This window comes from Urocampus carinirostris, chromosome 10 (genome assembly GCF_059441175.1).
Source record: "Urocampus carinirostris isolate Australia breed hairy pipefish chromosome 10, RoL_Ucar_1.0, whole genome shotgun sequence".
Classification (NCBI taxonomy): domain Eukaryota; kingdom Metazoa; phylum Chordata; class Actinopteri; order Syngnathiformes; family Syngnathidae; genus Urocampus; species Urocampus carinirostris.
The window spans coordinates 3,317,884-3,331,366 of NC_142358.1; the positions used below are offsets into that span (position 1 = coordinate 3,317,884).

At 40.5% G+C, this 13,483-nt stretch overlaps 2 protein-coding genes and 1 long non-coding RNA gene across 4 annotated transcripts in view; 2 read left to right on the forward strand and 1 right to left on the reverse strand.

Annotated features, from left to right (window-relative positions):
• urb1 (URB1 ribosome biogenesis homolog) overlaps positions 1-1,987 on the forward strand; it is a 72,556-nt gene extending 70,569 nt beyond the window's left edge. For both annotated transcript variants that reach the window (XM_088346108.1, XM_088346111.1), the window contains one exon: positions 1-1,987. In XM_088346108.1, coding sequence (XP_088202234.1) covers positions 1-179 — 179 coding nt within the window. In that variant the 3' untranslated portion in view covers positions 180-1,987.
• On the reverse strand, positions 288-11,824 carry LOC148357502 (uncharacterized). The gene is made up of 3 exons (XR_015851565.1): positions 11,337-11,824; positions 7,871-7,967; positions 288-318 (listed from the first exon to the last, which is right to left on the reverse strand). It is a non-coding gene; the product is annotated as an uncharacterized LOC148357502 (long non-coding RNA).
• LOC148357503 (SR-related and CTD-associated factor 4-like) overlaps positions 11,407-13,483 on the forward strand; it is a 25,764-nt gene continuing 23,687 nt past the window's right edge. The window contains exon 1 of the mRNA XM_088346112.1: positions 11,407-11,661. Coding sequence (XP_088202238.1) covers positions 11,632-11,661 — 30 coding nt within the window. The 5' untranslated portion in view covers positions 11,407-11,631. The remainder of the gene's footprint in view (positions 11,662-13,483) is intronic.

Sequence of the window (13,483 nt, forward strand, 5' to 3'; positions counted from 1 at the left end):
AGGCAGGCTTGTCCCTTCTGTCTCTGTATATACATGATGTTTGGGGAGGAGCCGAGCCGCCTCAACACTTCCTGTCTCACATCGCCATGGTGACCGCAGGCGGGCAAAAGCGGACTGAAATAAATCCTCAATCGGCCGTGAGGGCTGTCTGTCACCACTTTCTAGCCATGAAACCATAAACGTTGCGCAACATCACAGGAAAAAAACAGATGGAAAATATCCTGTTTTTTTTTTTTTTTTATATACAATTTTATTTTCATTTTTGTTCATATTAAACTGGATGATGTGTTCCTCCTTTGACGTGTGCTTCGACGTTTCCTGTAAAAAGATGTGTTTTAGTCCATTTAATAACTATTGCACAGTGAATTGACAATTCACAAAAATCTAACAATGCATACATTTATAAAGCTTTTAACTATATCAGAGGTGGCGAACACGTGGCTCTAGAGCCGTATGCGGCTCTTGGCCAATAAGAATGCGGCTCTCAGCCTCATCATATTTTCCATATACTGTGGCTTTTTGCCTTGTTTCGTGTTTATTTTTTGTGTGTGTATTGAGGGTGGACACTTTCTTTGAAATCAACACAAGAACAATACTTGTTGTATTGTAAGGAGAGGAGTGTGTTATGGGAAATAATGTTTTTAATTGTGTGTGTTTGTGTGTGTCTGTCTGTCTCATGGCAGGTCAGTGCGTGGTGTGGCTCTTTGACTCTCACAGTTAAAAATTTCGTCTCTTTGTGTCAAACTTGTTTGTCACCCATGAACTTTATGATGGTCGGACAGCAAAAATGCTTGAGTCATTAATTCCTCCTGGTGGCCAGGGTTCGCATGCATGCACAATGTCAAGACATTAAGACATTTGGATTACTGATTAATGGTAGATTTTTCTATGTTTTTATAGAAATACAATTGACCCCCAGGATAAGACATCAATTTCTTCTAAGGTGGGGATCGCCAGGATAAATTTTTGTAGCAATTGCCCTAGTTAATACGTTCCAAGCCCCTGGTAGCCCAGATGAAAAAAAATCGTATTTAGTAAGTGGAAGTTTTAAAATCACTTATATTTTTAATCTGCTGCCTCCCCCCAACTACTTTAAGCAATATAATATGATTAATCGATTAAATAGCATTACTCTCATGTAAAAAAATGTATTTTGTTTACTCTGTTAGAATATGAATTGACCTGGTACAGTGTTAGTGGGTTAGTGTGTGGATGTGTAACGGGTATAATAATAACTTTTATTTTATTGAAATTCCTGCTAAAATATGTGTATAGTTTTTGGTAAATGTCCTGCAATGCTGAGTCCAACAGTGCCATCTGCTGGTATGGGGTGGGATTTGGTTTTGGCTTCTAACATGTGACCAGGAGGCGGGGTTTTGTCAGTTTTACCAGAGTACTACAAAGGTAAGACATATCTTTTGGTGCTCCACAAAATAAGTTAAATTTAAACTTTATAACCCCAGCTGACAAATCTCTCACCATGCATAGTAATGTGATTGATATTGTCAAGCTGTTTAGGTTTATTTTCGTTTTGTTTCTGTTTTACTAAATCTTAATTCCCCTTGTAGAGATCAAAGAGATCAGACCCAGCAGAAAAAGCTAATGTTGTGACTCATCCATTTGCAGGTAAATTGTACCCATTTTTATACTCATTATTGTTTTTATTCCTATTTCTCATATACATTAAAAAAAGGATGATGTTGGTTAAAATTCAGAGTAAAGAAAAACATGTTGAATTCATTGTAAACGTTAAAAATCCACTATACGATCTCTTGTTAAAAGTATCTTGTTAAAATGCAAAGATTTATAAATGTATTGTGATATTCTAAAATGTATTTTCTGTAAAGTGAAAAGACAGCTCTTTGATATGCTTTGTTGTCAGTTTTACCAGAGTACTACAAAGAGATCAAAGAGATCAGACCCAGCAGAAAAAGCTAATGTTGTGACTCATCCATTTGCAGAACTGTAATAAAAACCTCATCATCCAGTCCAGCGTGAATGTGGATCTTTGGTGGGACACGTACAACGCGGTTACATTGGTGCCGTGACCCGTGACTTCTATCAAACTCGCCGAACCGAGGACTGTCCTACCTGCCACATGAGCTCACAGTATTTGAAATTTTAGTTACATGAGCAATATTGTTTAGCTCATTACAGTGCAGTGTCACAGTGATACGAAGGCTGCTGATTTATTTTGTGATTTTGACTTATTTACATTTTTTTCTGTTAATCTTTGAAACATGTTTAATCAGAGCAATGTGTTAGCTCCACAATTTGACACACCTATTCACTTTGGCAGGGGCAGGGGCATGTTTACCCCCATCCCCTCTGATAATAGTTCTACCCCAGGTGGTGCTACACATAGAGTAGAGGCAAGTTCCAGTGTGAGCACCCATAATGCAGCTGACCAACATGCTAGCCTACCTTCACCTCAGGTCAGACCCACATCTACGCCAAATTCCACGAGTGAAATTTCTGAGGGTTTAGCTGATCACATGACAAATATTATTCAGGAGATAGGACATAAATTGGCTGATAGCATATTCTCAAATATACAGTCACATAATATAGTAGCTCCTAACGCTGCTGCCACACAAGATGTAGCAAACAGATTGAGTCAGGTGGTTACGCAGAGAAAGGTTAAGGAACCGCCGTCATTTATTGGGGATGGCTCAGACTCAATAACAATACATGAGTGGGAAGATCTAATGAGGACATTTATAAAAAGGAGTGATGTGAGACTTGAAGAGCAAGCAGAGGAAATCCTTATACATTTGAGAGGAAAAGCTAAAGATGTAGTTAGGTTTAGCATTAGAAACAGTAATATAGACGTCTATACCCGCCCTGACATGATTTATAGTCTTCTCAGGAAATACTTTAGCTGTACCAAGTACTCTGCTGTCCCTTTAGCTGACTTTTATTCAACTTTGCCCAAAGACCAGGAAGACCCCTATGACTACTGGCTGAGACTAAACAGAGCAGCTGACCTTGCCTCTGAGTGCTTGAGAGAGCAGGGCAAAACATTTGACAACCCTGAAATAGAGGTTACTCGCATGTTTATTAGGAACTGCCCATGCAAGGAACTGGCACTCACTTACAGATCAAAAACCATCGAAAAGTGGTCAGCATGTGAGGTACTAGAGGTGCTGAATGAATACCACGCTGAGAAGAGCTACAAAGCAGATTCCCTACAACAACCTGCGAATAGAGCGGAAATTGCCGTACACAAAGCTGAGGTGAACCATGGTCCAACCCTCGTGCACGAGCCACCTCAGACTTCGAGCCCACAGTATGTCTCTCTAACGGACGTTATTAGTATGTTGGAGAAAGTTCTGATACGTGTTACCTCGAACCAGTTTCAAGAGAGAGGGGGAGCTCCAACCAGGCGACCTGGAGCCAGAATAAATGGTTTCACTGCCAACCCATGTATCATTTGCAAAGAAGTCGAACACAGTGCTCTCTCTCATTGCCGAGACAAAAACCTTTGCTTTCACTGCCATGCCCCAGGGCATTCTCGACGTGATTGTCCAGTGACGAAAGTTGTCCCGCTGCCTCAGGGAAACTAACTGATCTGCGCTTAGGGGAGAACAGTGCAGATCAACTGAGTATACCTCCCACCACTAATGTGAAGCCTGACATGCAAGACAATAAATCAATTTATGAGTTGTATAGCAACAAGATACCTCCATCGAAGAAGCTGATCTTTCAGGGGTTTCAGAGAATAGCGGAGACTGACGAACTGTTTTACACACCTGTACTTGTGCAAGAAGGCCCCACTTTCAGAGCGCTGTTGGACAGCGGGTCGATGGCTTGTACAGTAAGTGAGGACACAGCTAAGTACCTCCTGCAGCAATTCACTGATATGATGAGTTACACGGCCGATGATTATGTCATTGTAGGCTGCGGTGGACACCAAGTTTCTCCCAGAGATATGTACGACATTCACGTCACAGTTTACGGGTGCCAAATGATAATACCAGTAATGGTGGTGCCAGGCCAGACAGAACAGATGATCCTTGGCAGCAATGCCATCAAATATATTTTGACTCAATTGAAAAGTACTGATGGCTATTGGAGATTAGTTTCCACTCCTGACAACGGTCTGTCCGATAACCACAGTCAATTCCTGTCAATGCTTTCCAACACAGAGAGATGGAGAGGTGATTGCATTCCAGACAAGGTAGGGACAGTAAAGATCAAGAGTTGCGTGACGCTGAATCCACGGACCGAGTACGTTATTTGGGGCAAGTTACCTGAGTTGGCCGGGGCATCAGCGGGCAGCACAGTGGTCGTTGAGCCAACCCAATCTAAGGCTGCGCCCAGACAAGTCCTTGTCGGAGGAGTTGTTACTCCACTCTGGGGAGATGGATGGGTGCCTGTTAAAGTCTTTAATCCCACGGACAGAGTTGTGGTGCCTGATTCATTGAAACAGAGGTTTACATGACTCAGCAGGTCACCAAGGCCAGAACCGTACCTTGTCTCTGGTGAGGCAACGATTCTTCTGGAATGGCATGGAACGTGATGTTGTGAATTATGTCAAATCCTGTCAGCGCTGTGTAGTAGGGAAAACACCGGAACCACACAACCGTGCACCACTCAAGAACATAGTCACCTCTGAGCCTATGGAGTTGGTCTGTATAGACTTTTGGACTGCTGAGCAAGAGAACAAGTCTGTAGATGTCCTGGTCGTAACTGATCATTTCTCCAAGATGGCGCACGCCTTCCCTTGCAGAAATCAAACCGCCAAACAAGTTGCTCGCCGTCTGTGGCAGGATTTCTTCCTTGTCTATGGTTTCCCACGGCGTATCCACTCTAATCAGGGAGCTAATTTTGAGAGCAAACTGATCAAAGAGCTTCTAGAGATGGCAGGGGTGCAGAAATCCCATACCACTCCGTACCACCCCATGGGAAATGGTATCGCAGAACGATTCAACCGAACATTGGGAGATATGATCAGAACCCTTCCCCCTCAGCCCAAAGCAAAGTGGCCACAAATGCTGCAGCAGCTCACATTCTGCTATAACTGCACAGAGCATGAGACAACAGGGTTTGCACCGTTTTACCTAGTGTTTAGTAGGATCCCTCGTCTCCCTGTCGATGTCATGTTTCAACATGCTAATACCAATGATGCTGTTGTCAGCTACTCTGACTTTGTACGCCATCTGAAGAAAGATCTACATGAAGCTGCTCAAATTGTACAGAGGAATACTCTCAGAGAACAGACTCGTCATGCCAAGCTGTACAACCGTAGGGCCAAAGGATCACCTCTCGTCGTGGGAGACCGGGTGTTGATCGCCAACAGAGGTGTCCCGGGGAAACGCAAAGTTGCAGATAAGTGGGAGTCAACCCCGTATGAAGTCATATCAGTCAAGCCTGATCTCAATGTCTACAGAGTCAAGGATTGTCTGACGGGCAAAGAGAAGGTAGTTCACAGGAATTTGCTGCTCTCTGTTAGCTTCTTGCCCTGTGAGGATGATCTGGCCAGCGAATCTGAACACTCAGAGTCTGACGCTGCTATGCATGGAAGTGATGTATGCCCTGATTTACCTGACGCGGTTGAAGACAGTGATGTCCGTACAGTAAACTGGGTGATACAGGCAGGTGAAGAGCAAGTTCATCCAGAGGTAGAGGATAACTCACTAGACAGCAGATCTGATGCCCAGTCCGACTCTCGCAGTGTTGATACATCCAGTCGAGGAAGTCAGCACATCCCCGAACAAGATGTTGACCATACTTCAAGTGACAATACGGAAAGCCCATCACAGTGCTCTGAAAACATGATCCCTTTGGGTATGGGTCTCCCAGACGAGACCCCATTGAACACTGACCATCTGGACGCAGACTCCCCTGATACTGACTGTTTAGACTTGACTGCCCCAGACCTTCAAGCTCAGGTTATTTGTGCTCAACCTAACCGTTATGGTCTTAGGGTCCGCCAGTCCATCAGGCCTCCTAGTCGTCTTATTTGTCAGATGAATGACCATGTGGTAGGTGACAATCCTCTGTCCGCAATATCTGCAAGTTCCTAGTTTAAGTTCAGTAGAGATGCACTTTCAGTTTGAGTAACAAAGCTTGAGTAAGAAACAAGAATTGTGCCTATGTGAGCACTTACAACTACAGGAACAATGTTTGATATTTCAGAGATGTAACAGGCATCTTTGAGTCTGTGCTTAGTTAGGAGTTTGATCGCCTCCTTTCTTTTCACACTCCTTTTTGGGAGAGTTTTAGAACTGACATGCACTTCAGTTTGTTCCTTGTAATACTGTACCAGTTTTCGTGTCCTCTTTTTCATCAGTATTTGCCTTTTTGGCATGTGATTTTTTTTTCTGTTTAGTGTAGCACTTTACAAATTATGCTAATGGTTCCACGTTAATGAGTTATGCTAATGGATATATACTAAAAAGTGATGCTTACAGCTAAATGCTAACTTCTTTATACTAAAAAACTTTGGTAATAACAATATTTTAAAGACTTCATATTTACAAGTTATGCTAATGGCCTCATGTTGATGAGTTAGGCTAATGGGTACATGCTAGAAAGTGATGTTAACGTGTAATGATAGTGTTATTACTACGTTATTACCATGAATGTGTTTTTTAGACCTCCACAAGGCATATCCTTGTTAACGGTTGTGGGCCCATCTCAAATGAACACACCAGTACCGGGAAGGTGTGGGGGGGCGGAGTCCCCCCACAGAACCAAGTAAAAAATGACAGAAACATCTCTCTGAGTTAAAAACTTTATGCTTACTCAAAATGCTAACAACCGGGGTTATATATACATACCGGGATCATCTTCCAGATCAATCACAACTCTTACAATTGCAGCGGGAATTGTCTAGTTTAATAATGTATTACTATTGTCTGTCCCTGTGTGCCTTGCGATTGGCTGGCAACTAGTTCAGGGTGTCCCCTGCCCACTGCCCGATGATTGCTGGGATGGGCTCCAGCACCCTCGCAACCCTACTTGGGATAAGCGGTGCAGCTGATGAGATGAGATTACTGTAGTAGTATTTTTGTAGTAATTCTACACTATTTTTTATTTTCAGAATGAAAGTAAAATCATATATGAGGTCCCTGTTTTAAGCACTATATTTGATATTTAGTTTTGCAGTTATTGTGTAGTATTTCGTTCTGTGTGCATGGTTACAAAGAATGACAATAAAGTAAATTCTATTCTATTCTATTTGTGTTGTATTTCTGTAGAAGTATTTTAGAATGGACACGCCAATATGGACAATGTTGGCAGCAAAAAAGTTAACTACTTTTTGTGGCCCCATAGTGGTTGCGGGTCCTTATTCAACCGCTTAGCTTACTTATGCCTTGTTTATAACACAGTAAAATTTGGTTTAGCTGTTTTATCATTGTGCTTTTCATGTTTTAGCACCGTACTATTTGTTTAAGGCAAAGCTCTTGTGTACTGTTTTTAACATTGATACCTTTTTAATGGATTGCCTAGTGCATTTGGGGGCAGGACGGCGGCGCAGTGGTTAGCGTGCGTGCGGCACAATTCTGAGGTGATGAGATCAAACCTCCTGTGTGGTTTGCATGTTCTCCCCGTGCTTGCGTGGGTTTCCTCCGGGCACTCAGGTTTCCTCCCACATTCCAAAAACATACATTTCAGCTTAATTGGCCAGTCCAAATTGTCCCTAGGTGTGAATGAGTGAGCAAATTGTATGCCCTGTGTGCCCTGCGATTGGCTGGCAACCAGTTCTTGGGTGTCCCCTGCCCACTGCCCGAAGACATCTGGAATGGGCTCCAACACCCTTGCGACCCTACTAAGGAAAAGCGGTGTAGATAATGGATGGATGGATGGATGGATAGAGTACATTTGAGGAATTTTCGATCAATTAATGTAGCATGTAACTCACCGTTTCAAACAAGCGTTGCCTGCCATGAGATTCAAAGAGAGGAAGAGGACCCCCACAAAGGTAGCCAGTGTGACCCAAAACGCAATCACAATCGAGTCTGAAAATTAACATTGATCAGTGTTTAAATCTAGGCTTAAAACACACTTAGATTCAATAGCTTATTAATGATGTTGTCATCTAGAAGCTGTCAACGGACATTGTTATATTACATACTGTATACATCATGTTGACGATGTCTGTGCATTGTCTGTAAAGCCCTTTCAGACTTCTTAGGATTAACGGTGATACAAATTAACATTACTTGACTAGCGACGAGTTGCACTTGCTCTGTAACATTTACTTTAGCATGTATTGGGACATTTTGCAATTCAAAAACTTTTTTTAAATCACGACACTTTTTATTTTTACTTGAGTAGATCTGTTTAGAAGAAAGTGTACCCTTACTCTGCTACCTTAGGCTACATTGAACCCGTTACTTAAATCCCCTCTACGTAAGTACGCGTCTGTCTGTCTCTGCTAAGGCGCATTATTTATGTATTCTGTTTCTTTTTGTTTAGAGTTGACCAGTGACCCAACCAACCACCAGGTGACAGCTGTGATCAGGGTTAGAAACTTTTTTTTTAAATACCGTATGTGGTACGGTTCCGTTTGTCATCTTTCCATCGAAGTATTTATTTCATTTATGTATTTTTCATCTGGAGGGACGAAAGCATGACCGACTTAGGTGCTGAGGTGCCTAACTTGTTGGCATTTGGGTTGGCCATGGTCCAATGATGTTTGTGTGTGGGTTTTTTTTGTTGCTATTTTTTCCCTTTTTATTTTCTTTGTTATTGTATGTGTTTGTCTTGCTGTCGGTCACCCCTTTTGAGGGATATGACCAAGGTAGATAGATGGATAGATGTATTTTTATAGTGCCATTTTATTTAATTACCTATGTATTTAGGGAACTTATTATAAATTGTATGGAACTCTTTTTAAATCTCTTATTCCTTTATTTTTTGATGGAATAATTCTATTTACCCATCTAGTTAATTATTCATTTAAACACATAAATTATTTGAATATAAATATAAAATATAAAAATATACATAACAAAGAGACTTTAATACATCACAAAAGAACGTAGCGTCATCGCCACAAAGTTTTTACTTCAACAAACATATGGTAATGTCTGTTACTTAAGTTGCTGTTGTTTGTCCACAAATGGACCCTCTAAGATTGGACGTGTTGCAAGAGAAGGGGGAGACGACAGATGCGAAAGTTCGGACGTTTTGTGCTTTGAAGTGAGTCTGTGTGTGAAAGTGAACGGTGGGGATTATGACCAACAGTGTTACAATGTCTTCATTTAAATGTAATATATAACATAAAACAAACAGTAGCTCTTGTGTGAATGTTTTTTTTTGTTATCAAATTGGCAACGAGACTTATCAGCGACTGAGTGCATCATTAATCACATCCAGGGGCATAACAATATGAAAGTCACAAGTCATGCAATGTGTTTGGTCAATGTGATTATTTTATTACTCAAAATTTTAGAACAAATAGTTTTTCCTCATATTGTTAGAATATGATAAATTGTGAATGTGTTTGTGTTTATTTGCTGTTAAAAGTGTCAATAAAAATTGTTCAAACTCAATAGTTTTTCCCCAGTGAATTAGGATCTACTATCAGTATTGTCACATGCCCTGGTGGTTAAGGGATCTGTGAACTGCGAACTATATGCACAGTGTATATAGCTGTAACTTCACTTAAATACACAGTTTTTAATCCACAAAATTCACCCAAACAAACTGTCTGAGTTCACAGACTTACAGTTACATAGACTTGTCATTTATTGTTGGATTAGATGGACTTGATGATTTAATAATCTGATTGTTTTTTTTTTTTTTTTTTTTTTTTTTTTTTTTTTAAATCAATAAATACATTTGGGCAGCACGGCAGCGCAGTGGTTAGCACGTGTGCGGCACAGTTCTGAGGTCATGGGTTCAAATCCAGCTACCAACCTTCCTGTGCGGAGTTTGCATGTTCTCCCCGTGCTTGCGTGGGTTTCCTCCGGGCGCTCCGGTTTCCTCCCACATTCTCAAAACATGCATGTCAGGTTTATCGGCCGGTCATAATTGTCCCTAGGTGTGAATGAGCGAGTGAGTTGTCTGTCCCTGTGTGCCCTGCAACTGGCTGGCAACCAGTTCAGGGTGTCCACTGCCCGAAGATGGCTGGAATGGGCTCCAGCACCCCCGTGACTCTACTGAGGATAAGCGGTGCAGATAATGGATGGATGGATGAATAAATACAACTTTGCTACAGTTACCCAGTACTTAAGTCGTTTTTCCACCAAGTACTTGTTTACTATTACTCAAGTAATTATTTGGATTACTACTTTCTACTTCTACTTGAGTCATATTATTTTGAAGTAACAGTACTTTTACTTGAGTCAAATCTTTGGCTACCCTACCAACCTCTGATTAGATCACACAAGATGAAAATAAATTAATCCACCAAAATGACTCACATTTGTTGTATTTCAACTTGCTCTCGTCCACTAAGACTGGATCGACGTAACCGTAATAATATTCCCAGCCTTCGGTTTCCTCACTGGTCAAGTTGGGCATTTTGTCTTGTTTTCCACCAATGCTGAACCAGCAGAGTTTTGGAAGAAATGCACTTGAGCTGTGTTGTCCTAAGCAAGTTGCCCTTGAATTGAAAATAGGCAGGATTCAAGCGGAGGGGAAAAAAAGGGGAGGGGGGATCTATGTACTGTAGACCCCCGGGATACGACATGATTTTGTTCTGTGGTGGGGGTCGCAAAGTAAATTTGCCATATACAGGGGGATAAAAACCTTTTCAATAAGCTCTGATCCGCCAGTAACTCAGATAAAAACATTAAAATAACCAAATTGTATATAGTAAGTACTGTTTTGTGTCTGTTTGGATCCCTTAACCACTTGGGTTGTAGGGGCACCATCTCCCGTGGTGTATCTTAGGCAGGGCCTGCACAAAATTACAAAATATGAATAAAATGACTAAATTTTGTGCAGGCTTGGGGAGTAACCGAATACATCGAACGGCAAAAATGATGTTGGCAAGCTGTTTGGATTTATTTTTATTTTGTTTGTCGCATTTTATGTTAGTATTGCAGGAGATCAAAGAGATCAAAGCCAGGAGAGAAAGTTTACCACGTGTTGTGAGTCATAATTGTATTCATATTTAGTTTATTTTGTCTTTCATTAGCATATTTGGTATTGGAGTAATCCAAAAGTAATTGATAGTAATCAAGTTAAAGTAACCCTACCCAACCCTGTGAATGAAACCATCCTTTACTTAATGAAAACAAGTTATTGTAATTCCCTTTTTACCCTTGTAATTATTTGGCATTATCCCAGCAATCCAATCTTTCTGATATGTTTTAGCATAATTAAAAATGAAACTAAAAACAAAAGATTACATGCTAAATAAAGTTTAGACATGCCTCTCAGACCACTGCAATTCGCCTTCCAACCGCACAGTGATGTCATCCACCAAGCTATGCCTTGTTCCCAACAATCAATGAACATCAAGGAAGAAGTCGGACACGCTCGTCAGCCGCCGTCACGTCTTTCGGGACAGTGTGTAGCAAAAGCTTAAACATGCTAAGCTAACAGATGAGATCCTCGAAACGTTCGTTTCCCTTAGAAGCATGTTCGTCGTGATATTTGTCGACAGAAATTGTGACACGGAACACGAATAAGATATTTTTTCTCCAAATCATTTCGAAATAAAGAAGAATGGAAGCGGTCAACGCGTTCAACACGGAGGTACAGTTTGCTCGTGGTTATGAATTCTAGTCCGAAAGGCGACGAGTTAACAGGCAGCCATCTGCTAGCTATTCAAAATAATGTTCATCCTGAAATTATATATATATACATATATATAAAGGTTGAAATCCAATGCTCATTATATTGTGCGATCAGTTTGAGCCTCAAAATATTTGAATATTTTTGCCAGTCTGTAAAGTAAGGCCTTTCTGTCAAAACGAGGTTGCTAGCAGGCCACGCAGTGGGTTATTTTTTGGGGTATTTTGTTTCAGTTTTGTATATTTAACGATTTGTCATTTGTTATAGAGTTGCCTTCAGCAGAAATTACGTGCGACAAACATCCGTATAGGTCCCATGTTTAAACAAAACGACACTTTACGAATTCCATTTGTAAATACGTGTGTGTCTTCCGGGGTTTGCATCGTGTACTTTTCACATGGAGATTAAATGACCATAAAGGTAGTGCTCGTAGACTTTTGTAGCATTAAGTGAATAAGGAAACGGAACACGTTTTTCAGGAGACTGATGTCTCCTGAAAAATATTAGCAGTTGCAATTTTCAAAAGGACCCATTGTGCAAACAACAATGAACAGTAAATACTCCGTGTCACACGACTTCTAAGTGATCACCATTTGGGATTACAAGCGAAATGGAAGATGTTGGGACGAAAAATCAGTCTGCGCACCTCATGTACTTGTTTACAATCAACATTTCTTAAGTCTTTAAAGAGGAAAGAACGACAAAATAATGTCAGGATTAATAGGCTTAAATGTTTCCTAGAAAGTGCTTGGTGACCGGTCTAAGGTGTATGTGCATGGTAACATTGCAATGAAAAATGCCCCAATAAAATTTGTCAGTAATAACATCCCCAGATATGTAGATTAAATTCAAGTTTTTTCTTGAAGTCATCTGTAAATGTAGTTATCCATTCAAGAACTAAATGATGACACTATCAGTTGATTTTACATCTCTCATCCAGCCACTAACCGACTGGTTATGTGCTTCAAGGCTTTTATAGATTCAAAGCTTGTCTAGGGTTTATAGGTTTTACCGCTATATCAAGTTGTTTACAATGTCTGAGGTTCAGTTTTCATGAAGTACTAGTCTATGTTAATCACTCCACTTTTTCTTTTGTCTACTTTTGGAAACCACGTCTAAGCTCATAAAGTAACTTGGATTTATTTGCATTTGCACTTTTTCCCGTTCTCACTTCTAATCCAATGTGATCATTTAAAAGTTCACATGACACATGCAAGCCACCTATATGTGATTTCAGAATTAAATTGTCCTTTAAATGGCACTAGATCTTTATTCACATCTGTTCAAATTGTTGTCTGTACACCCTGTGAAGTATGAGTATTTTTTTTAATCTATTGAACAGTTTACGTGTTTAGGCCCTAAAGTCAGATTGGCCTTCAAGAAGTTTTGGCCCAACAAAAATAGGTCAACAAAAAGGGTATCCCATTATTCTGAACACGATCTTTTGAGTTATGTTGCAGTTTATCTCCTAATGTGCATTTTTGGATAAATTAAGTCTAACAGATGAATGAGATGTTCATGGTTTGGTATTCGTGCTGTTTCAGAAAGTTGCAGAGCTAAACTAAAATTGATAATCATGTCAGGCTGAAAGTGAGACAAGAGGGTAAATTGAGAACACAATTTCATTGTGTGTTTTCCTTGTGCTCATGCATTCAAACAGGCTATTCAGTATGTTCCACAAGCCCAATTATCTGACCTTAACATCAAGTCAAGTCATTTTTATTTGTATAGCCCTTAATCACAAAGAGTCTCAAAGGGCTGCACAGGTTATTGCAAACCACAG